Source organism: Haliotis rubra, unplaced genomic scaffold, assembly GCF_003918875.1.
Source record: "Haliotis rubra isolate DU_JTF1 unplaced genomic scaffold, ASM391887v1 Scf134, whole genome shotgun sequence".
Classification (NCBI taxonomy): Eukaryota; Metazoa; Mollusca; class Gastropoda; order Lepetellida; family Haliotidae; genus Haliotis; species Haliotis rubra.
In genome coordinates this window covers 1,354,077-1,379,030 of record NW_025765270.1, presented here as the reverse complement: position 1 = coordinate 1,379,030, position 24,954 = coordinate 1,354,077, and the positions used below count along the sequence as shown (strand labels likewise).

General features: G+C 42.3%; 1 protein-coding gene across 1 annotated transcript in view; it reads left to right on the top strand.

The window, feature by feature from the left end:
* The window catches only part of LOC124267850 (metabotropic glutamate receptor 8-like), a 157,550-nt gene that overhangs the window by 110,442 nt on the left and 22,154 nt on the right, over positions 1-24,954 (top strand). Inside the window, exons 5-9 of the mRNA XM_046702841.1 lie at positions 1,185-1,327; positions 8,252-8,539; positions 11,315-11,423; positions 19,648-19,799; positions 22,650-23,760. Of these exons, the coding sequence (XP_046558797.1) occupies positions 1,185-1,327; positions 8,252-8,539; positions 11,315-11,423; positions 19,648-19,799; positions 22,650-23,760 (1,803 nt within the window). The remainder of the gene's footprint in view (positions 1-1,184; positions 1,328-8,251; positions 8,540-11,314; positions 11,424-19,647; positions 19,800-22,649; positions 23,761-24,954) is intronic.

Below are 24,954 nucleotides of genomic sequence, written 5' to 3'. Positions count from 1 at the left end.
CGATATATAGAGGATATTATATGAGTGCCCATGTCATACTATGTTTACGACACGAGTGCCTAAATGTTGGTATTTCCCGAGCGAGAGCGAGGGATATACCAATATTTAGGCAAGGGTGTTGTAAACATAATATGATATGAGCACAAATATAATATTCTGTTTATTACCGAAGTCGTCAAATTGAGGAAAATATACCAAATCTACTTTCAAACATAGGTTTGCTACCCGCCGTCGCCGCATGTAGAACGCAACGTCACAGAAGAAACGTGACGTCATAGAGTTGTTCATGACGTCACGTCACCATGACAAAGTTATATTTTGCCCTAGGGCATCGTATGAAAAATATGAACCCCGATATGTTCGCCCTCGTAGGTAATAAATGCAAATCTCATCTGTTGAAACAACACATGGAATGCTGCACGTCCTCACAGATAACACGTAACATAGACATAGCACAACAAGCAGTCCTCCCCAGGGACGCCAGTTGGCCCCCTTATTGTTGATCTGCTCACTCGGCATAAAACGCAATCCACTCACAACAGGTCTGATGACAAACAATGTGAACACATGGGACACACTCTCTCCAAGGTTTAGTCTATCGTCATTGTCTAATATTTAATCCTTGTAAGTATTTGTACCTACACGTGTTGTGGCATGATGTTTGAGAAGAGCCTTTCAGAAAATAACCCTTTTGCAGTAGTTTCTTTAAAGATGTATTTCAAGGTACAGTAGTGATTGTTGTTTCTGCCAATGATGTCGAACGTTTGAGATACTTCACACGTGTTGGCAGGCACTCGACAACTGGACTTGACCAAGTTACAACAATTACAAAACGTGACTTGGCTGAGAAACGGCGTCGAAACACTCTACAGACTTAATGTCCAATACACAATTCTAATTCTCATCATCTTATACGTCAATGAACTACTCGGGGTTTATCACCATTATCACTAACAATACGTTGACGTCATATAATCAGAACTCTGCAATAATAAGTTTGTTTTCACGGCGACTGTTTAGTTCCTATGATAGAAACTGTGAAACCAAACTGTCACCGCCTCTTTAACGTTTCTTTAACGGCGATATAATCGGGATATCATTTATTTCATTCCATGGGTGATAAGTTTGGGTTGATCCATTCTGTTCCAGGGGTGATAAGTTTGGGTTGATCCATTCTGTTCCAGGGGTGATCATATTCGGGTCTGACCAGGAAGTGGGGGAGCTGATGGAGGCAGTAAACCGGAAGAAGGCAACAGGGACGTTTGCCTGGATAGGAAGCGACGGCTGGGGAGGAAGAGGATTGGCGTTCAGGGGGAAAGAGGACCAGGTAAGCTATAGGACGATGTGTTATTTTGGAGGACTTTTTGTCCTTAATGAATTATCAGCTGTGTAATATATATCTGTGTGACAAGCATTGCTTCCGTTTACCACATGCAGGACTTGGACTTTCCACAAGATCCTTAAACAGAAGTAGGTCAAGAGCAGCCATGCCCCGGACTCCTCTGGCAGATAACATTTCCCCAGACATCCCAGACAAACTTTGTTTTATTCTTTATACTTTATATTGTCTTTTCTGAAGGCCCATTGTAAGTATAACATCACAACATCTCCAAAACTGGCACCCACGAGATATTGTCTGGATAACGTCAAACCATGTTTCCTGGGAGATGTGCTTCAAAGTAATTGCAGCTTTAACTTTGTTAAATCACACAACTGGGAATAGAAATGGGGCCCAAATATCTATTAGCTTCTTTGTGAAGATATTTGCTTCTGCAATATATAGAGAATCTCACCCAAGTTTCTATTGATATCAAATAAACTGAGTCAAAAAAGAAACTTCACAAAATGTAATTTGAAAAATAATGAATAATTTTTTTCTGATGATACATCTATGTATCCGAAATGGGATCCCTATCTTTCGACTCTAGAAAAACGTTAGCAAAACCCACTCAAACCCACCCATTCGTCGTGCAAATGATGTTAGTGCCAAATCAGGTTTTGCATGTGCAGTCGATCACGTGATCTTCGCATCGAAGTTTTCTCCATATGCACGTGTTTGCATTGGCCTCAAGGATTGAAAAAACACTTTTAAACCACAGTTCTAACGGTACTTGAAATGCCACGATTGTCAAATGTGCAACGTGAACGTGCCGTTGGCATGTTGCAAGCGGGAAGATCAGTTATTGACGTCGCAAGAACAATGGGATGCAGCCGTCGTACTGTGTATGACTTGCGAGGTCGTCTACAATAAACTGGCACCACTTCTGATTGCCCAAGGTCGGGTCGTCCACGTGTGACGTCACGAGCAGAAGACCGTCAAATCGTCCTACGTCACCTACGTGACAGATTGCTGCCGGCTACACGAACCAGGGCTGAGATGTTTAGAGGTCGACTGTCCTCACAGACCATTCGAAATCGGTTGCGGGCTGCCAATCTCCATTCTCGACGTCCATATCGTGGGCCAATATTGACGCCGTTTCATCAACGTCAACGTCTGCTGTGGGCCCAACGTCACCTCCGATGGACCCAGAGAGACTGGAATCGAGTCGTCTTTAGCGATGAATCCAATTTTACCCTCAGATTCGCGGACGGCAGGCATAGAGTCTGGAGACGACGTCGTGAACGGTATGACTAATGTTGTGTACAGGAAGTCGACAGATTCGGGGGCGGAAGTTGCATGGCGTGGGGTGCTTTCTCTGGGAACAACCGTTCCCGACTTCTGGTCATCCGTGGAAACCCCACAGCTGCTGCTTACCGCGACCAGGTGATCACCCCTCAACTCGTTTCTTTCATGGCGGCTCATGGCCCAGGTCTACAGTTCCAGCATGAAAATGCTCGGCCGCATACCGCGATGTTGACACGAAATTTCCTTCAAAACGCTGGAATCAACGTCATGGACTGGCCATCGAGGTCCCCTGACCTTAATCCAATAGAGCACGTTTGGGATGCACTTGGGAGAAGGCTTCGTGGTCTTAGGAACCAACCTCAGAATTTGCAGGAACTTTGCGCTGCCTTGCAAGAGCAATGGCGCAGAATCCCCAACCACGTGTTCACAAGCATCAGGCAGTCGATGAGGAGACGGTGTTTGGCAGTGGTGAATGCGCGGGGCGGCCATACACGATATTGAACTGAGAAATTTCGCATTTTTATTCTTGTGACTTGACATTCTGTATACCCATGTTTTGGAAGGGCGGTGTAGCCTAATGGAAGTGATTATGGCACTGTCAGTGTATCGAGTACATCACACAGATCTCAGCAATGAAATAATAACAATTTGACCATCTTACCATCTCTTGTTCTTTTATAGTGCCCTGTAGAAACAATGTGAAGTTTCTTTTTTGACTCAGTATATATCAAGTCTTGTTCCGATATTTGTAAATTTATCAGCTCGTGCTGATATAATTGATAATCAGAAGACACGATGTTGAAATTCTATTTATCATCAACAATCACTCTTCATTAGTTTTCAATGAAAAATGTACATTTCTGAACAGGATACAGCCAGTAGACTTGCAGTGCAGCGATGTCATATCATTGTGACGTCATCAAGTTCATGACGTCATAACATTGACAGGACATTGTACAAAATCTACTGTAAAAACGATATATTTTAGGAGATATCGGTTGATCTCACACAAGCAATGTCTCCTGTGGGACACAGCTTTGTATGATAAACGAATATATTGTGATAGGATAGTGTTTTACATCTGTTAACTAGCATGAGTCAATGAGTGAACTATCCTAGTGATTAGAGCGTCAGCTCGTCACACCGAAGGCCCTTTCCGATTGAAGGGGGTTGTTTTAGCTGAACCAGTCACTTTTTGTGGGTCGTCAGTTTCTCTGTGACACTTCCAGTCAGTAACTGATTTGTTTGTTAACGCCAGACCTCAGCTGTGTACCATCACCTGACAAATCCGAGTCTTGGCTGTGGACATCATTGGTTGATAGCATGACAACTATCTACACTGGTAGTTAGGCTACAAATTCGTGCAAGGCCAAATACTGGGTTCTCGGGACCTAGGGATCCACAAAGGGTAGAGGAATGAGTAACTGATCTTGATAACAGTTCTGCTTCTGGTGGTAATGTGTTGTGCTAAATGATACATTCAAATCGCTTTGTCTTTTACTTATTCAAACCCCAAACCCGTTTGAATAATCAGTTTCGATTGTATGACGAAACGGAAACCACAGTCCTGAAAAAGGCAAAGAGTAATGGAAAGTATATCTGACGCAATATGTTTAAAAAATGGGTCACGCTCTACCGGTATCACCCACTAATCTGCCACATGACGACGTTAAACCCAACCCAACATGCTTCCAAGTCTACCAACCATGATGTTTCACAAGATTGTAGAAACTGGATCATTTAGCGCCAACAGATCCATTAACATTCTAGGGCCCGTTTTGGCCTCCCAAGACGCCTTCATGGAGGAAAAGCCAGAAAGTTTCATTAAAAAAAAACTACCATCGAAACCAGTCTGTAAACTTTACACATCTTGCTGTCTTACGATCAATTTCGTCTAAGATACAGGCACATATACCACTGTTTATTGCCGTCAAGTTTTCAAAGAATGATAAAAGGTGCATACGCTTTTCATCTCACAACACCTGAACAACGCATCTTTAAGCGGTTGGAAAATCTTCAAAAGGAAACATGTCGCCGATTTGTAGAACTCCCCATCCTAATGCTGAATACATTTATCGACTAGTATTCTATTTTGGACCTTAGTGCCTTGAATCCTCTGAAGATGTTCCTTTTGCATTGTCTAGCACGAGAATCACGTGATTTATATGCGGCGGCATCGCTGCTTTCGCCTTTCATCCTCTGGCAGGGTGGCTATATCACGCGCCCCCTTGAACGTGTTGGATCGTGACAAAGTGAAAGAAAATGACCGACACTGTGGTCAGTGCTGATCCTCGCACCACGCTTGGAGAGGCAAAAGTGATAATCGGCAGCTCTGATTAATAGGTAGTGTTGTTCGTAAAGTATGATAAATAGCCTGATATGAGAGAGGGAAACATGGCGGCTACTCGTCCGTTAACATCGCATTTGTCACTCCACCGCGCGAGATTGTTTGTAGGCGGCACGTGCATGTTCCCTCCATCATATGCTCTTTCTTTAACACACCAAGTTTTCAATTTGCTGTGTTTGGCGAAACTTACACAACACAGCGGTCCTTACCGAATGACATTGCATGCTGTGGTGGGTTACGTTTTTCTATCAGGGTACTTAAGGCACGAGTGATTCTCATGCTTCAGCGGAAGTTTGACACATTCGGTGTTTTCGACGTCCTGATTCAATAAAGTTTTGTACAATTTCAGTGTTATTTCGTTATTCTCGATTTAATGCATTGTGTGAGTGAGATCGTCTTCACGCCGCTTAAAGAGACACATCAGTAATACCACAGCGCCCTAGCTTTGTGTGGAATGCAAGACTGAAACGTTTACCAGTCTGATGAAAGCCAGATTTGAGTAAATGCTCGAAATTTGGGTCCGGTTTACACTTTTAGCGGCGAGTCCACAGCAGCAACAATAGCATGACGTCATTTTAATGGTTTAATGTGAGACTATGTCACTGTAATGCTAACGTGTGTGTGTGTTCTTGTCTCTGCGGATATTCGACTATTAAAGGCACCATATACTCCAGGCTTACTGTACGTTATGAGATCGGCGTCCTGCCTGGCACACACATCATTTTATCAGTGTGATTATTACAGTGGTCGGTCTGATTTGTTCAGTAAGGCAAGCTTTAGGATATTGACTTTCTGACATGTTTAGTATTCGCGGTTCAATAACGGAAAATTGTCTGAAAGCAATGGAACTATTTTCGTAATATGCAAGTTGATGGGAATCCCGTTAAAATCTCGTCCCATATGAGAACACATAGGGCAAACCGGTTGGAGATGATGTTTACAAGGACGAACGGGACATTTCGTGACTCACGAGACTAAACTGTCAGGATTTTGAAAATGAAGTTAAATGTTGTGCAAAGATTGTTACCATGGTACCAGTGTTGAGCTTGCTATAGAAGATCGATTCTTTGTGGTATTTAAGCAGTCCTAACGTTGGTTTATACCCGCTTGGTGGCTTCCGAGTTGAAATCATTTTGGGGGTTATATTCCGCTCTTTTTAAAGGATATATTAAGCTTATGTGATTTTACGTATTGCTGCATTTGCAAAATTTATGGATTGAGTCCTTTGATCTGATCCACATATGTGGGTGGGGAAATTTGACCTAAAACATCATGTGTCTTATGTATACATGGGTTGGACGATGTTTGAAAAATACCTTTCTCAGGCTTTTAAATATCACACAAACATATATAAATTAGTCGTGGAGCGTTATGGCATGACTTCTGCATAGGACGGATGAGATGTTATATGCTTTCTATATCTCAAACTAACGCCAACTATTGAAGGAAAAACTAGAGCGCCTCACACCTTCGGAACGGGTTCGAATCCCAACATGTGTAACAATCATTGACAACAATAATTCGGCGTGTCGACCGTGTTGGCCGTGTTTGGTGCACGGTAATCGTACATTGTAATGTCTGCAGATTTCCATACAGGGAGACGTCGGTTCGGACAGAAAGATTGGATTTATTGAAACTTTGAAATGGTGAATTAAGACTTATGAATAATTATATTTGTAATGTCGGAAATATCGGCATCCGAAATACGGACATCGACAGGAGACATAACGATATGAACAGAGTTCAAGTTATATAATATTATGTGATATTATTTATCAGAAAACCTACTACTGATACCTTTCTGGTATTAGTTAGCCAGGCAATTTCACATTGTCCTTCATTCCAGTGTGACGTCATCAATGTCCTCTGTATGCATGACGTCACACAGAGAATGCTACGGAAATGACGAAAAATCTTTTCTTTTTTTTTTTCATTGTTTCCATGTTTGGGGACGTTGTAGTGTGTTTAATGCCTGAAGATTTCGCCAAATCCCATATACCGACACATGGAACTCCAACCAAAGATCATCTGTGAAGTATGTGTCAACATCCATTAGGTAGTGACATGGTGTGGCATGGCCTGTTTCATTCATTTGATTGCCTGATCTCAAGATTATATTTTTATACGTAATCATTCTCGAGTAGATATCGGGCATCCTTTAACTGTGAAGTGAGATGAAAACATACATTTTAATCAACCATTTACTTCTTCTATATACTTAGTAAAGGTCAATTTACTGTGAACCACATACCCCCGTTATATCTCATCGTTCCCTCTTTAAATCAGATGTACTGAACAGACAATGTGATCGCTGTATGAAATAGGCAAAAGTAATTGACGGCCGTAATTACTGTGAGGCGTTGTTTGCGTGGAGGTCAAGGTCGTGTTTACAGGTCAGATCGAAGGTAACGATGTGACGGAGTTCGCCTAAAGCCATCGAGTTGTTGACTGGGATCTTTCTTCAAATCTGTCTTATACCGAGACATAACATCCTCTTTTATCCAGATGATTGTACCGGATTTATATGTTTAATGCGCTTGAGCTTATAGATTCTTGTATATTAAGAAGACGACGCCTTAATGCGCTTATAACTAAATAGACATCTACCGTTGTCCTCTACCTTCAGTATTGAGTGACAATTACACACCACAGTAAGGCTGCTACCAACTGTAGTCAACATATACTCATGCCAATAATGGTTGTCACCCCCCTGCCCACCCCAACCCCACACACACCTCACACACCCACCCTACACCTCCTCTCCAATTAAAAAAATTGAAATGTGTGACAACCATTATTGGCATGAGTATATGTGTATTACAAACAGATATATTCGACTCTTTCCTCATCAGCCGGACTGTCTTGGGTTTTCCCTTTATAATACGCCAACACTGTGTTAAATAGCTGAATAGTTTATCAACAAGGCGGAAAACACAACTCACTCATTCACTCACTCACTCAATCACTCAGTCACTCACCCTAGCTACGATTCACATTCGATGCTATTCAGGTAACATCGATAGTTGATTTATGAAGCTTCTACAGAAATGGCGGACAGCAAATAAATCCTGACGGCATATAATAATATCAACCTTTAAATGATTTGATCCCAAATGCGAGGTGCCCGGATAAACAAGGTTACAATATAGTTATGCTATGTACCATTATTTAAACATGACTGATTCCTACGACTTAGGCTGGGTAGGTAAAAGAGTTATTCTGACAGCAACTGATTTGCACACCTTTCCTTTCCTCAAGTCTAAATCTTTCATCCGCAGGTTGAGGGAGCGATTACCGTGCAGCCATTAGCCAGTGAAGTGGAGGGATTCCGGGAGTACTTCCGGAACTTAAGGCCTCAGACCAACCTGAGGAACCCATGGTTTGTCGAGTACTGGGAGGAATACTTCAAATGTAAATATCCCGGAAGTGCATGGACGCCATTTAATGAAAATTATACAAAAGTCTGCACCGGCACCGAGGAGGTTACGGAAGAAAACGGATTTGAACTTGAAGGCCAACTTCAGTTTGTCAGTGATGCTGTGATGGCCTTCGCCTACGCAGTAAAGGTAGGTGCAGATCGTTTTGTTTGCTTTTGTATTACAGTTGAAACCGTTCCTGGATTCATCTGTCGTTCCGTGATAATCTTCACCACAAGTGTGCCTATTGTCTATGTTTACACTGTCCTTTAAAAGTCCTTTTTTTGTATTATGTCGATCAAGTTTCCAAATACCTTATTATAATTTATGAAAAGCTGTTTTCTTACACAATGCTGTTGTCTCACTGAACCATTGATTATTGTTGCTTTTGTCACTGAACACGATGCATTACTGTGGTTTATGTCAAAAGACACCTCGGCTGTAAGTGACGGAATCAAGCTTCCATTGAAATCTTTAACGCTTAAGTCAGTAGCTGCACTTAACAGACGGACGTTGTCAGTTGAACAAGGAGAATCTTGGCGATTTCCGCATTGAACTCAATCAATACTTGTTGATGTTTTCAAAAATTAAAGCTAGTTTGCGAGACCTCCCAGTACCAGTTGGTAGTTTGGGTACGCGAAAGACGAGTGAAGATTTCCAGGAAGAGTTCCACGGAAATGGTGTTGACATCCGATATGCAGCTTATCGATAGCACTGGGCGATACCACTGAGTCCTAGATAATATGCCCCAGAGGATTCCGTTCATCACCCTGCCCTCATGTTAATCAACGTTAAAGTCTCCACAGTGGCAGTTCATTCGGAAACAACCGTCTTAGAGATCGGCCATTTAATGATTCTTGTTGTTTCGTGACGATGGGATATCTCTCAAAGATAACTACCAAAACGCGAAGTTTGTACAAGACATCCAACATGTCAAGAAAACATCTCAGTAGTTCCAGAGGGGCAATGATTTATTCCAGTAGTTTGAGAACAATTGACTTGTTTGACAATAAGGTTTATTGACGGTCAACATATCTACTGTGTGCAGGACCATTCCTATCTCTGAAGACCCAAGTCGAAAAGCTAACCCAGATCCTACAACAACTAAAGCTAGAGCAGCTCATTCAAATCGATGTGATCACAGAATATTTAAATATATTGTATACTTGTTAGTCCGTGAAATCAAATTATCTCATTGCAAAAATATATATCTACAAAGAGACTCTAAAATCGAAACTGAGCCCAGGACGATTAATAATTCAGAGAGCTTTGTCCAAATTCTAAATTCCCGTCTTCAGTTGGATTCCATTTGTATGTATTTTCGATGTTCCTGGATACCGATGGCTTTCAGACATGCACGTGTTCATTAACGCATTTGTACTAAAGAACTTTTCTTTTCCACTGTAAGTAAAACGTATTCAGAAAACAGTAGTTCTTGCGAAAAAAGTTTGAAGATTTTTACGGCGACCTCTACCACGCAGGACATTATATCATATAGAGTGTGGGCATTACAGGATAAGGTGAGATCTGGAAAAGAATTTGATTTTGTAAACTCTTATTTTTTTATATTTCACGATTCTATAGTGTCACTTCAGCTCCCACCGAGTCCTACATAGGCAATAACTATGCATCTAATCTATATGAATGTAACTATCGGCTTCACAAGGACATATAAAAATGCTATTTGGGTAGACGGACGTCATAACGCCAGGATCTATACCCACTATACAATAGCCCCATTACAGCGAGACATACACCTTAATCATACCTTAATGTCCCTTCAGCACTCAAGTGAATGTATGTGGCAAGAATTCATTTCTTTGTGTCAAAAATCTGTCATTTTTCTCTCACGGGATTCCGATTGCCTTCACGAGTATCATTTCCGAGTCACGTGACCGTCTGCGAAATCAAAATGGCGTCTGTGAACTGTCGTAAAAATGACAAGGCTGGGGAATTGAGATTGAAAATAAAAATGAATGACAAATAAAGTTCCAGCTTAACGAGCTGGTGTCGGTATGACATCACTGTGACAGGTTTAAGTCGTGCTGTGAACTTGCTTAGCCACGTGTACATCGTCATGGCGTCGTCTGTCTGGTACGGAGGTGATGTCAACTCACCAATCTGAGGACCAGATTCTCGGGTTCCAGCATATAAGTAAACGCTGGATACTTTGAATTGTCATATGGCAATGAAACATCGATAATGACATATCTTTTATATTATAATAAATAAATAAATACGATATTTTCAATATGCAGTGAATATTTATCTTGGATATCATGAATTGAAAAATAGTTACCTAACTAAAATATTCTCAAATCTAAATCTATCTTCCCTTGAATTCAACTCAAACAATTACTTGTTTCAATCCAACACCCCAATCCCGAAGCGTTTTCGCCAGTTGCCAGCGTTGTCCCTGGTTCCAACCCGACTCCATGTTATGCTGTTACCATATAGATAATAACAAAATGTATGGATACGCTTTCGGCGAGACATTTCCATTCAGAGATGTAGAACCAAGTACATCGTATATTTCCCAAAAGTATCTGAAGACAGATTTGAATGAGACATTCAAATCTTGAATGCGAACCTGTATACTTTGTGTTTAAATGAAGCGAATATACCTATTAAGGTTAAGGCTTGATTGTGAACTGCTTTAGAAGGACACGCACGCACGCTTTGCACGCACAGACATAGCAGGGGCGGTGGGGTAGCCTAGTGGTTAAAGCCTTCGCTCGTCACGCCAAAGACCCGGGTTTGATTCCCCACATGAGCACAATGTGTGAAGCCCATTTCATTTCTGGTGCCTCCACCCTGATAATGCTGGAATATTGCTTAAAAGCGGCGTAAAACTAAACTCACTCTCACACAGCAATATTATATGTCTGACCGGTCTGTACATGTTAGTACTCATTGTTTCCCCAGGCTGTGCAGGAGCAGGTCTGTGGAGGAGGATACGAGGGGATATGTCCAGCCATGGAGAACATTGACGGCGATCTGCTCAAGAAGCACCTGCTCAACGTGTCCTTCACCGGTGAGTAGAGCCAATAGTGATATAACTCACCCTTTGCTATGGGTAATGTTACAGTAGAGGCGTCTAGTAGAGGCGTACAGTGTCTGGTAGAGGCGGTAGGGTAGCCTAGTGGTTAAAGCGTTGGCTCGTCGCGCCTAAGACCCGGGTTTGATTCCCCACATGGGCACAACGTGTGAAGCCCATTTCTGGGGTCCCCGCAGTGATATTGCTGGAATATTGCTAAAAGCGGCGTAAAACCATACTCACTCACTGTTAGAGGAAGTCCGGCGTCGGAGATTACACAGTTTGGACGTGCTTTGAGACTGGTGCATTGGTTCCCTGGCGCGTTGCAATGGTTGCAGGAAGCATTTCCCTTCCAGACACATGTCCAAAGTACTCTGTTATTCTAAGAGTCGCCTTAAGTGGGGTTCATGTTCGGGAGTGGATTGATCATATGCGGATCGGTGTTTGTAATGTTGACCCCTGGGAATACCGACAACACGTGGTCCCAACCGGCAACACGTGGTCCCAACCGACAACACGTGGTCCCAACAGGCAACACGTAGCCCCAGCCGGTGAACACGTGGTCCCAACCGGCAACACGTGGTCCCAACCTGCAACACGTGGTCCCAACCGGCAACACGTGGCCCCAACCAGTAACACGTGGTTCCAACAGGCAACACGTAGCCCCAACAGGCAACACGTGGTCCCAACAGACAAACACGTGGTCCCAACAACCAGCACGTGGTCCCAACCGGTAACATGCGTGTCAGGGGAACCCACAGCAGAAGAAACGAGTATCTTTCATACGTCTTCAATTATTTTAAGACAGAGTTGGATTAACTACGTTTCAACATTCAGTACATTTGCGTTTAAACAACAAAACTTTATTTGCAAGATAATCCCCAAATATGCCTCGGGTCAATTAAAACGGAACGTGGATGAGGTGCCAAAGTGAGGGTTTGACAATAACTAGATACAGGGATCCACTCTTTGTGACTACCAAGTTTCGTCTTTGTGTTTGACGTAGATATCAGGTAAAACCGCCGATTGACAGCTCTCCGAGAAGACGCCCTATTCACACAACGGGAGGGAGGCCACGCTTATTGCTTTTCACCCTCATGCTCATCCTCAGACAATAATATAATAGAGGGAGTGAGTGAGTGAGTTTGGTTTTACGCCGCTTTTACCAATATTCCAGCAATATCACGGCGGGGGACAACAGAATAATATAATAGAGAGACAAATGCTTTGAGTTGACAATTACACATGACGTGTAATGGTCCCGGTGTTGGTTTTGAGAGCATAAACGAACGAGGTGAACAGATCGAAGCATTAGATAGAGTTACGCCGGGTTTTTAATGCCTTTACAACAAAATACAACGAGGTTTTTTGTGAGCCAGTTCGAAAAATTCTTCATAATTTCAGTTGTGGAATTATATTTAAATAGACGAATATATAACACTGCCGTGTATATAAGGTGTACACTTGAAAACTGAGCGCAACCAGTTCCACACACGCTATTGTGACGTTAGTATAGGAAAATACCCACTGCTACAACAACTAGGATATCTGTTTCAAGTACATCATAACCGTTTCTTGTTTGAAGGATTCTAGCCACCATCAAACACGTTCTTGTGCTCATCACGTTACACGCGGCCTTATACCAGTAGCTGAGTAATATCGTGATGACATGACGCCAGTGTTTTACTACGGTCGTTCACTTAGTTCCCAGATAAGTGGACGGGGATCAATAGATGCAAAGCGTCCTTGAAAGCTTTGTAACGTTAGTACAACTAAAATTAGCTGATGTTTGAAGGCTATCAATTTTTCTATCAAATAAGAAATATCTAGGACGGGTTTGCCCTCTATCTGCGCTGACAGTCGTGTACTCGGAGATAGTATCAGGTCACGCATCACGTTCAGTGAGGTCATATCTCATGAATAGCACTGTCCAAAACTGTACAGCGGGTGCGCATCAGAGTCACGGAACCATGCAACTGGGATCATGTTATCAATTCATGCTTGTAAATAGATCTATAAATCACATGAAACGCTTGATGGTTGAAGAGATGTTTTTTAATGTATTTTCAAATGTAAAATATTAGTTGAAAGGAAAGGTTATAGACTATAGTTCATTTTTCTTTTGCTAAAGAATTAGGTGTCTTTTGATTTGAAAGTGACCAAGAGGTAAAATCCATGCCTCTTCACGCCGAAGACGAGAGCTCGAGTCGACTATCTTCGTTTTAGGATAAAGTCAATCTGAATCTTTTTTATTAAGACGTCGTGGTTCTCTTGAAAATATATTAACATCATACCAGCACAATCCAACGAACCTATATGGGGAAGGTCCGATTGCTGTTGAAATCTTTGTCCTGTTTGTGTTTGTCAACATCACTCACTCACTCACCCCAATAGATACGGGATTGATATTTATACGGAAATGTATCTATAATATGTATCCATAAACAACAACATAGTTGCTTTAAAACAACATGATTGTTTTATTTATTGGATGTGAGAAACGTATATTTATCTAATATTTATTGGGTGATAAACATGTGTGGATATAATGTTTACTGGGTAATACCATTTGTCTCGTGCTGACATGCATAATATCACACAAATTGCCGCTCGAAGTTTGTCGTGACGAAGGATGGCGTTAAGAGTGGTATGAACCTTGGCACTCCAGGTTCATATAATATATATATATATTGACATAAGAGATTAACCATGTCCAGTGTCTGTTTGACGGTAACTCGGTGACGCGAATTTGAACCAAGTTGGTTTAACATGTTGCAGTCTCTACCGTCATTTATGACAAAAAGTCAATATTTTATATGGTGTTTGTTGACAAGTCTTGAAATTAAAACACCACTTAACGATGATATCGACTCACGAAACAATCCTGATATGAAAATCAAAGTATTATCTCATGACAGTGTTTCATCGTGTTTTTAAGTCTTTGATAACCCAGCTCTATAAATCACATTTTTAAATCTATTGTATCGACATTTGATAAACGATATAAATAAACGATCCTTTGATTCTATAGTAACTGGATGCTGAGCTGCGAAATGCGGCCCTCACATCACTCACATCGCCTGTAACCGTTCTGTGGCAGCTCATGAAAACATCAATCTCTAGAATACGATTCACACAATTTTTAATAATAATCTTTTTACAGTGATGAAACTTTGATTGATTCCTTCGTTTGATGCCCTTTCTTAAGTTTTATTTCCCAATCGGAGTTTTCTCACGCATTGCTAAAATGATAACGCAAAAACAAGTCGTCATTTTGACAAGTGCTTGTCAGCTGGCTGTCATTGTCGATATCAAATACATGACGAGATTTAAGTTCCCTTCGCTGAGGAACTGGAGTCTTCCGCCGTAATTACAGACCGGATCACGACTACAGGAACCTTTATCTGAGAACTAAACATCGGTCTTATAGCTGTACCAGGACAAGAGTTGCTGCTTGTCTAATTAATAGATAACCACTGCAACAAGACAATGACCTTGATCAGAGGTCGCATCTGAAAGGAGCTTCTGAAGGTGTTGTTCTGGAACTGTGTCAAAGTAGGAATCACCATCGACCCTTGCTTCCAATAGCCACACGATAAATGGGTGGTAGGTTCACGGACCTGGGTGTTTGCGTGCAGTCGTCGTAAACCCGCAGTGAGCTGACACGCTTTTATTCTGTTGAAGGCGGCGTTAAACCCAAATCACTCACTCACTCTAAACTGGCTTAGTCATTCCTTGTTGAGACACAGACTTCATTAACTAGTCCGGGACATACAGAATAAGCCTTTTACGGTGGAAAACCGTTGTATTTCATCCTTGTGACTTAATTTATAAGAGACAAAATCTTTTCCATGCTCATCAGAAATCAGAGTTGAGCAGCCTGTACCTTACGGTCCCGTCTGCAGCGTGAGCATGTGTTTCAGATAGTGATGTGCCTGGTATCAGTGTTGGACAATGATTGGGCTTCTGGTGTTCATGGAATCCTGTATACCACAGACTGCTGAACGATATGTTCATAACAACAACTACATATTGCAATAAGATGATTCTAGATCGTGTATGACAGCACGGCACCAACATCACTGTCAGAGTTGTCACAGACAAACAAGAAAACGTCAAGACTGGAAATTACAGAGCCCCGTCAATATTGTTGATACCCGGATACTAAACCGTGTGTCTCGATGTTGATAACACCCTCCGTCACAGACCATATCTTCCCGCCAGGCAATAACCATTAATGTTTCCCTACGTATCAATAAAGGAAAATGGCGACTGTGTATTTTATCCCAGGCAACCGGCACTTGACACCCAGACACTTTTGTCACGTTTCTACCTCAGGCATTTTGAAGCAGAAGAATAACGGACTAATAAACAAGCATTGGCGAGACAATAATCCCCCAAATCCCCTAGAATCATACGCTTAGATTAGCAAGCAGAGGATGGGTTTCAGTCTTCCTGCATGGACAGACGGTGCGTTTCATGCCCGTACATAAATTCACCCCTCTCCTACACAGCCGAGGACTAAAGCTGAAGAACTATCGTCATCCCATCTAGGCGACAGTCAGATTCCACCAGAAAACTGCCAGGAAATCAATTTTCTCAGGCTAATTCTCAGACCGGTGTACGAGGTTGCGATGACCATTTAGGGATTAGTGGAGATGAAATTAGGCTTACAATCTGTAATTTATGTTGAAACTAATGACCATAGGTTAATGTGAAAAGATGTGTCCACGACTGGTCTAGTGACCATTGGTCAGATTCTTTGCTATTTTCTGAAGGCGACCGTGTTGTTTTAATAACAATCAAATTAAGTATTATTAATTATGAGTTCAATGCGGCAGACATAATCCTAGTTTGCAATCACTATAACTAGAAGCTCTTTTAACATGGGTCTATATTAGTCTATTGGTACTGATCCTGTTGAAGATTCAGTCAGAGAGTTTCGTTTAGAACAGTTATATTACTTCACGACGTGTTAAATGTATGAGGATAGACAAAAGTTGCACATGCCATTTCACGAAATATACGAATGGAAAACAGCATCGAAACTCCTCTGAGTTTTAATACCCACAAACACAAGGTTGTTTGTGTTATTATTTTGACCTTTCGAGCTATGTACGTGCAACGATCAAAAGTGAGTATCACGTACAATACTTGTACCCGTTATTCAGCAAATATCAAGTTTCAGTAAACTGTTCTTACAGATCGTTCACTTGGAAAATCAATTGATTTCAAATATGGGTCTCCTCAACTCACAACTGTTCAAACATGACATGTTATTGCATACGGAATGCTGGCATGTCATTCAGGGTTATTGGTTATTATCAATCGACTCTTAACCGCCTGGCCAAAACATATCCGCAAATTACTGACATTAAGAACTGTCAGTGTGCAGTTCGACCACGAGTGACAACTTCTAGAGAGGATGCAGCCCGTCGCATGATCAGAAAACGTCATCCGTTCCTGTCAAGAGGCTTCGTTTGTCCAACAGAACGGTCCGAAATCACCTAAAATCGGCCGAGTATAGGACCTGAGGTCTTATCATACGTCCTTAGTTATCCCAGAAAACAAAGCAGCACGACCAGCTTGGCGTCAATGGGGTCATGGGGAAGAGTTCACTGGTTGGACGAAAGTCGAATTATTTTGATGGCCGACAGAAACACTGCATAATTATGCTTATCGTGAATCAAGTACCATAGGCGTGGTTCATTGATGGTGTGGGGCGCCTCTCACCTGACTGTAAACTTGACCTTGTAACAATCAGACTAAATTTGAATTGACAACGGTACATCACTGACATCCTAGACAGGATTGTTGTATCACATTCCTATGACCTTCCTCTGAACACAAGGCCAAACTGCATGTTAGGCCACATGGTACACGTGTCGTTGGTTGTGTCTTACGTCAAGACGCGGTAGCAACTCTAGATCTGTCACGAGGAGTCCGGATCTAAATCCATAGAGCATTTCGGGAAATTATAGATCGCAGAATACGCCAGAAAGGTCCTCCAGTACAAGCTCATAATGTATTGGGACAAATCCTCTATCAAGAATAGAGAGAAACACCTAAACGTCAAATTCAACGTATGATACCGTCAATGAGGGGGGTGAGGGCTGTTACTGCAGTTGGCTGAGTACACAGATGTTGGGATTGTGCTCGGTTATTAAACCGTATGTGATCTCTTGAGGAATCTTGAAACTGACCACACTGTTAACGTCATACGAACATAGTTATCAGCACTACAAAATTAGTCAATGTCTTGCCCTGTTTGCTTTTATTAATATGCTACAGTATTGTGTTGTTCTTTAAGCGCTTGAATTTGCAATATATATTCAGGGCAATATCGACCGCCTCCGTGGTGTAGTGGTTAGAGCGTCCGCCCGGAGAGCGGGAGGTCGCGGGTTCGATCCCCGACCGCGTCATACCAAAAGACGTTAAAATATGGTACTTGTTGGTCCCTGCCTGGCGCTCGGCATTAATGGGTACAACAAGGACTGGTCGGCTCGGAGTCAGTATAATGTGTCTGAGTGGGGTATTCATGCTTCACTGCGGCATGGTATCTCAGTGGGCTAGCACTATAAAACCAGCTTAAGTCTGGGCTAGTACAAGCAGCCGCAAATACACACACACACGCATGCACGTCGTCATAAGAGCGAAATATTCTCAAGCACGACGTTAAACCCAATTTCACCTCACCTCAGGGTCAATATATCCACATGGTAAGTTAACTTGTGGTTTGGGTAAGTTCGTTTGCTATGGTGAATGGTAACACAATGATACTATGAAAAGTGTTGCGATACTTTCCATGTGTATATAAACAGCATGGCGGTGAAAGGTCAGGATACATGGTGGGGTCGAACATAGATTAGAACTACGTAGCCGAGTGTATGAACATCATATGGATGGCATGGTGATAATGGACCAGTTTGGTATTATTAGACTGTAGGTGTCCGCCTCTTGTACCCAATGTACAAGGAATATGAGGATTGGGACCCCAGGATATATATATTGTACCCATCCAGGCAGTGAAACAGGGTCCTCAGCGAGAACGTTCTCATCACAAGGCATCTCTCATGTGGCTCATTTAGTTTGGAACCAGAAGCAGGAAGGGTGTCTTAACCTAACCTGTCTTAACCTCTAGGGTCTTTGACACTTTGTACTGATTCTAAACGAACCAAATAACCCCAGGCTTGACCAATGGACGTTTCTCGGGGTTCAAATTGAAATGAATGTAACCTTACTCGAGCTGACCTCTGGTTGAAACCGACTCGCCGTATCCGTTCAAAAAGTGACACCAAGAACATGTTCTTCAGACGCTTTGTCAGTAATGAGGATCCCAGTCAGCATGTCACGTGACGACTGTCGACAGACATCTGACCATCTTTCCCTGCCGATTTGTGTTAAGTTTTAAATTGTATAATTATGAAAACAGAATTGGACACGAAAATTAATTTTATCTGCTCCAGACTGCAGCAAATGAACCCATTTTTCTCCTCGGCGCTGTCATAGGAACCTCTCATCACGTGACCTGTCTGGTCTGCCTGTCATTCGTCCTTTTTGATTGTATTGCGGGTGCCGATATTGAAGCCAGACATCCATTTTTAGATCTGGAGAAGACGTTTAATTGGAATAGAAGTCAATCATTTACATCGTTTCTAATTTATCATGTTGACAAGTCAAGTTCAGGGTGGCGTGTATTTGCCTTTATTGTCTATCATCACACCAAACACCACAATGTCCCGGCGTTAGGTGAATTATAAACAGAACAATGTCCCTGCGTTAGGTGAATTAGGGGCGGTGTGTAGAAACACCACAATGTCCCTGCGTTAGGTGAATTATAAACACCACAATGTCCCTGCGTTAGGTGAATTAGGGGCGGTGTGTATAAACACCACAATGTCCCGGCGTTAGGTGAATAAGGGGAGGTGTGTAGAAACACCACAATGTCCCGGCGTTAGGTGAATTAGGGGTGGTGTGCTCGAATTAAAATTTATTTGATTATTTACAGACCGTCGTGATAGGTTTACTTTGCTGTAAAAGAACATTTACTCTCAAGTGGTAAATAGAGAAACGAAGAGTGTTTGAACGATCATGCTAAGTGGTGTAATGTCTTCCTGTAACGTTCATGGGTTTTGTGTCTTCTCAAGCCTTCTCCCGGCTCCCGGCTCCCCTCACACTGATGTTCTTCCAGGCTATACATGTCATACCTTTTTCGCTACAGGTTTATCCGGACAACACTTCCAGTTTCTGTCCAATGGCGACGGCCCGTCGCGATATCGCATCCTCAACTTCCGGCGGAATGACGCAGGTCACTTTGAATGGGCGACCGTCGGCTACTTCCGGGACGGCAATCTGACAATCGTAAGTCTTCGAGTGGAAGAACCAGTTTCACTTAATTGATGATGCGAGTGATACGGTGTCAGTTTTGTACCCAGGTCTTCGGTGACGTGAGAAGACATGTATCACGTTCAACCTATTCCACAACTGTTCAGTGCCTATACGTTTGTTAGTGAGTGAGTGAGTTGTGTTTAACGCCGCTCTGAACAGTATGTCAGTTTTATAACGGCGAGTCAGGTAACATGCGGAGTGATGAATGTCTTGGGCGTGTACCACGTGGTCAAACCCACAGGCACCGGAATAGAGGAGATAAATACAGGAACATGATGAGGACGATTCTTGGAATCTAACCGTGGGCTTCTGGCACACACCAGGGCCGCAACTCTGAACAGCTAATTACTCCGTCATAGAGCACTGGAATAACATGTGCTTCCATTAATTCTGTGAAGTTGGAAGGTCAGCTATGTTTACTCAAGTCCTCTTCTAATTACAAACCCTATCGCTCGTAGTGTAAATACATGCATTAGATATAGAGGTAGCTGTGACCCTGACACTGATTATGATTAAGCAACAAGTCACGATGTGGAAATACATACATAAAAACACATTTCAGTGTCCTTTTGATAGTATCCTTGATTCAGGACAATGAGTTGAAAACAAATCATGTCATATGTATATATGTTTACTTTTTTCAACCATTCATCATTATTCAATTCCACAAATATTAAATCACGACACATCTCCACAGTTATCCCAATCTGCTAATTCATCACTTACAACTTTACCTTCTGCGTTATTTTACCAATGAATTTTTTTAACACTCGGATGTTCAATCAACGCCCCTTGGCGCTTTTTCCAATAGATCTCCGTTGCCCGTTACTAATGCTTTAAAAGTCGCTTCTATCCGCCCACAGCGGTCAATTAGTATTCTGCCCCCTAGACAATCTCGGTCTGCTTGTGTAATCTGGTTACGCTGAAATAGACAGAGGACTAGGAGACCATCAGCCAGCAAAGTCAATTCTTCCCCTGCCCTTTTCTCAATCGGAACCAAAGAAGCAACGGAGGGAGATGTTTCAAACTACCAAACAATGTGTAAATCAAATCAAACTTTACTAGTAACAACAGAGCGCCCACAGCAATAGCCATACGATAGCTTTCTGTCTCAAAGGAACATTACAAAATAATTTATAACGCTCACTAAATGTAAATTGCTTGTTTAAAATGGATGATGTTTGATCAGATGTGGATTTACAGGCCATATCACAGCAGGGGGAGGTAACTCTTCACGCCTGTAAGGCGATACAAGTCGATAAAAGAGATGTTGTAACTGTTTACCGTCTGTATAATAACACGGTTGAGTTGAAGTAATTTAGTTGTGTCATCACACACGCAGTTCAGGCTTGAGTGCAGTTGATGTCTGTCAAATGGTTATTTGATAGAGATATAGAGATGTTATAAACGAATATATAACGTAATCGGGCATTATGCTGGCTAATCGACTGGCGTGAAATCACTTAGAAACATTAATCATTGGATCATTGCTTATCAAGGGCCATCCCTGAACACATTCCCGTCTCAAAATACGTGTGCACTAAGCTGATGAAAACAAGACATTGGTTTTTAATAACTTGCAAAGCCTATTACCGTACAGGGTAGCCCGGTAGCCCGGTATGTATGTGGCTGTCCGCTGGACCCCCAGCTCCCTGGCTAGAAGCTCTATCCACTAGATCACAGAAAGGGCTTCCTGCTAAGTGAGAGACAAGTCTGATATATTCCACCCATTTTAATCACGGGTGGGTGGGCATATTCTGAACGCTGCACGGCCCACTGCGTCTTTAGACAGTATGTCGCTGCCATGTCCAGGACGCCCAAACTGCACTTGGACTGACAGGAAGTGCCACTCGGCATCTACTGGAACCTGTTGACTCGTGTCAGTGCAGGAGATCAAGATTGACATTTGTATCGAATACTCATCTGTCTACAAGACCTGGGTGGTGCTTACAGCCTTCCTCTGCCTTTTATCTTCCCGTCCAGCTTCATGTGATGTGACGGCCCTTCACTTGAAGCAAGCGAGGACTGAAACAATCTGACAGAATCTCACTCACATTCAATTGTTCCCGTAATTGTCTGTCGTGTGTGGATGAAAAACATGTTGAGTGTTTAATCTTGTACTGCGACGAACAAAACCAGCCCTTTGAGCCACAGAATAAATAGGACTTGGTGGATCTTTCAACAGTGTTCCTGTAGTAAGAAAGAGTATCACTGTGTGTATTCATGTATGCATAACGAGAATTCTAGTACTGGACTCCGTAAACCGATATCAGCCTTGTAATCTTCAAACCTCCCATTGGTCCGAGAAAGTGTGGTTGATATAAACAGAAGAAAAGTGCGCCTACACTGATAACCTTGGCCTTTAAGATCCATATTCAACAAAGCGACCATAACGCTGAGAATGCAGTCGCTCCTGTACTTAGTTAGACATTTTAACAGGTATACTTCTATTCACACAGAAGGGGGAACATCTCAGTCATTTTCAGATAATTCCGCTTCCCCCGTGATACTCTGGCCCGCATTGACTGGCCCTGCAACACGAAGACCTGTTGCTTGGTCTACTACCGATACGTCAGCGTAATTAATGTGCAACAGAAATTAGATACCATTTGATTAGGAGATACAAGTAAAATATGTACCCAAGCTTCATGACTGCCTTCAGGTTGTGTTTTGTCCAAACTAATTTCTAAGAACGTTCCTGGATAGATACTGACCGAGTTTGGTATGGGATATAGACTATTCTTTAAATTTTAAAGTCATCTTGTTCGTGAGTAAATTCGTGAAAACGTGATGCAATCATTTCTCTCTAACCATGATTTCAATCTTCCCTTTCAGACATCCCCCCTCCAGTTCCGGGTGGAAGAACCCAGCCACCCCGAGTCCGTCTGTAACAAGCCATGCGCCTTCTACGAGGCAAGACTCCCATTCGAAGGAGACCCGTGCTGCTGGATGTGTAGCCCCTGCAACAAGTACCAATACCTTCCTACCAAGGACGCATGTGTTGAATGTCCATGGGGCACGCTACCATCCTGGTTGAAAGACGAATGTATTGAGATCCCTCCCCGCTATCTGCAATACCATGACGGAATCGCCATTGCTGCAATGACATTCGCCTCCCTGGGAGTGATAGGCTCATCTCTAGTCGCCTTGGTGTTCTTCATCTACAGTGACACTCCTGTGGTCAAGGCGTCTGGCCGCGAGCTCAGCTTCGTCCTTCTGGGCGGTATCCTCTTCTGTTATGCAATCACCTTCGTATTGGTGTCGAAGCCCATGACGTATACATGTGGAACTCAGAAGATAGGAATGGGGCTTTGTTTTTCCGTATGCTACTCTGCCATTTTGACAAAGACGAACCGAATATCTCGGATATTTCGAGCTGGAAAGAGGACAGTGAAAAGACCCAAATTCATCAGTCCTGAATCTCAGCTGGTCATATGTGGTAGTTTAGTGTGTGTCCAGATACTCATCGGACTCGTGTGGCTCCTGATAAGCCCGCCTAAGTCTATACCCTATTACTCCAACAGAGACGACCATCAGTTAGTGTGTGAAGGAGCTGTAGGATACACCTATATGATAGGCTTTTCATATCCCATTCTTCTAGTGACAGTATGTACATTTTACGCGTTGTTCACACGCAAAATACCAGAAGCCTTCAACGAATCCAAATACATCGGGTTTACTATGTATACGACATGTATCATATGGCTAGCGTTTGTCGTCATCTACTTCACGACAGCCAGTAATATTCAAATGAGACTCGCCACCATGTGCTTCTCCATCAGCCTCAGCGCCACAGTTGCGCTTGTATGTATGTTCACCCCCAAACTGTACATAATCCTTCTACACCCCGAGAGGAACGTTCGTCAGTCCATGATGGCCAAGGCAGCCTTCACCAAACCTAACAATGCTTCCGCCTTGAGAGTTGATTCTGGTACGCAATCTGACGGTATGTTTGAGGATGATGAATTCATGGACTAGTCCATGAGTAAGTCTTTTGTTACTAGCATGTACACATCCTCAAATGAGCACCCACATTTTAGCGCACGGGTACATTTAACGCAGTTTCAAACGATTTTTCGGAAAAGGTTTGCAAATTGATAAATCATATTTTCGTACTGTAATACTTTTTACTCACGTATTCCAACATGGAAAATCATTCTTTTTATGTTGTGTTAAAAGAATTGATCCCTGAATGATTCAAGGACAAATTCGTTTTAATGCTGTGACAAGTATAAATGATCATTACACATAAATACTTTCATACCATGGGCCCAGGGGCATATAAGAGCTGTCGTATTATTACTGCCTCGCATGTAACAATCTTATCAGGGACCAGCTATTATATTTGCAGGAACGGTATTTTGGGGGCATAAATGTTTTTATTCGTGACGAATTATTTGGGGTTTTACATATACAATATATTCTATAGATCGACCATAATGATTAGAGGATGTTTTATTCTCAACAAGAATTTAGTTTTTCTGAAACCGAAATGGAGTAGATAGTTTCGTTATATTTTCGGTGAAGTGCTGTTTTACATCTCATGAAAGCCATGGGTTTCTTTATGCATTCAAAACATTACATAACAATTTCAACTCACCGATTTTCATTCTGAGGAAACTTAAAAAATATTGTTCCACTTTATACTTGGGCCAAGAAAGGTGGTCAGTTCTTAACATTGTTGTCGGTACTTCAATTTTGATCACTCAACGAACAGTTTGCCGCTGTGTAGAAGATGACAAAACTATCCCCCAATGCTTGGTTGGCTGGTAACGTCTGGGCGACAACTGCGTCGAGATTACACTAATGAAAACACAGCATCAATATGACAGAAACGGGAGAAATTGAACTGTTAAGGTACAGGCAGTCTTCCATTAAGACTTGATCTGTCCACTGTTATTTTCATACCTTCTACACGTAATAAGGGCGGTAGGGTAGCCTAGTGGTTAAAGCATTCCCTCGTCACGCCGAAGACCCGGGATCGATTCCCCACATGGGCACAATGTGTGAAGTCCATTTCCTGTGTCCCCCGCTGTGATATTGCTGGAATATTGCTAAAAACGGAGTAAAACTAAATTCACTCACTCACTCTACACGTAATTTACTACACACAAATATATTGTCAGACGCGCTGTTAGGA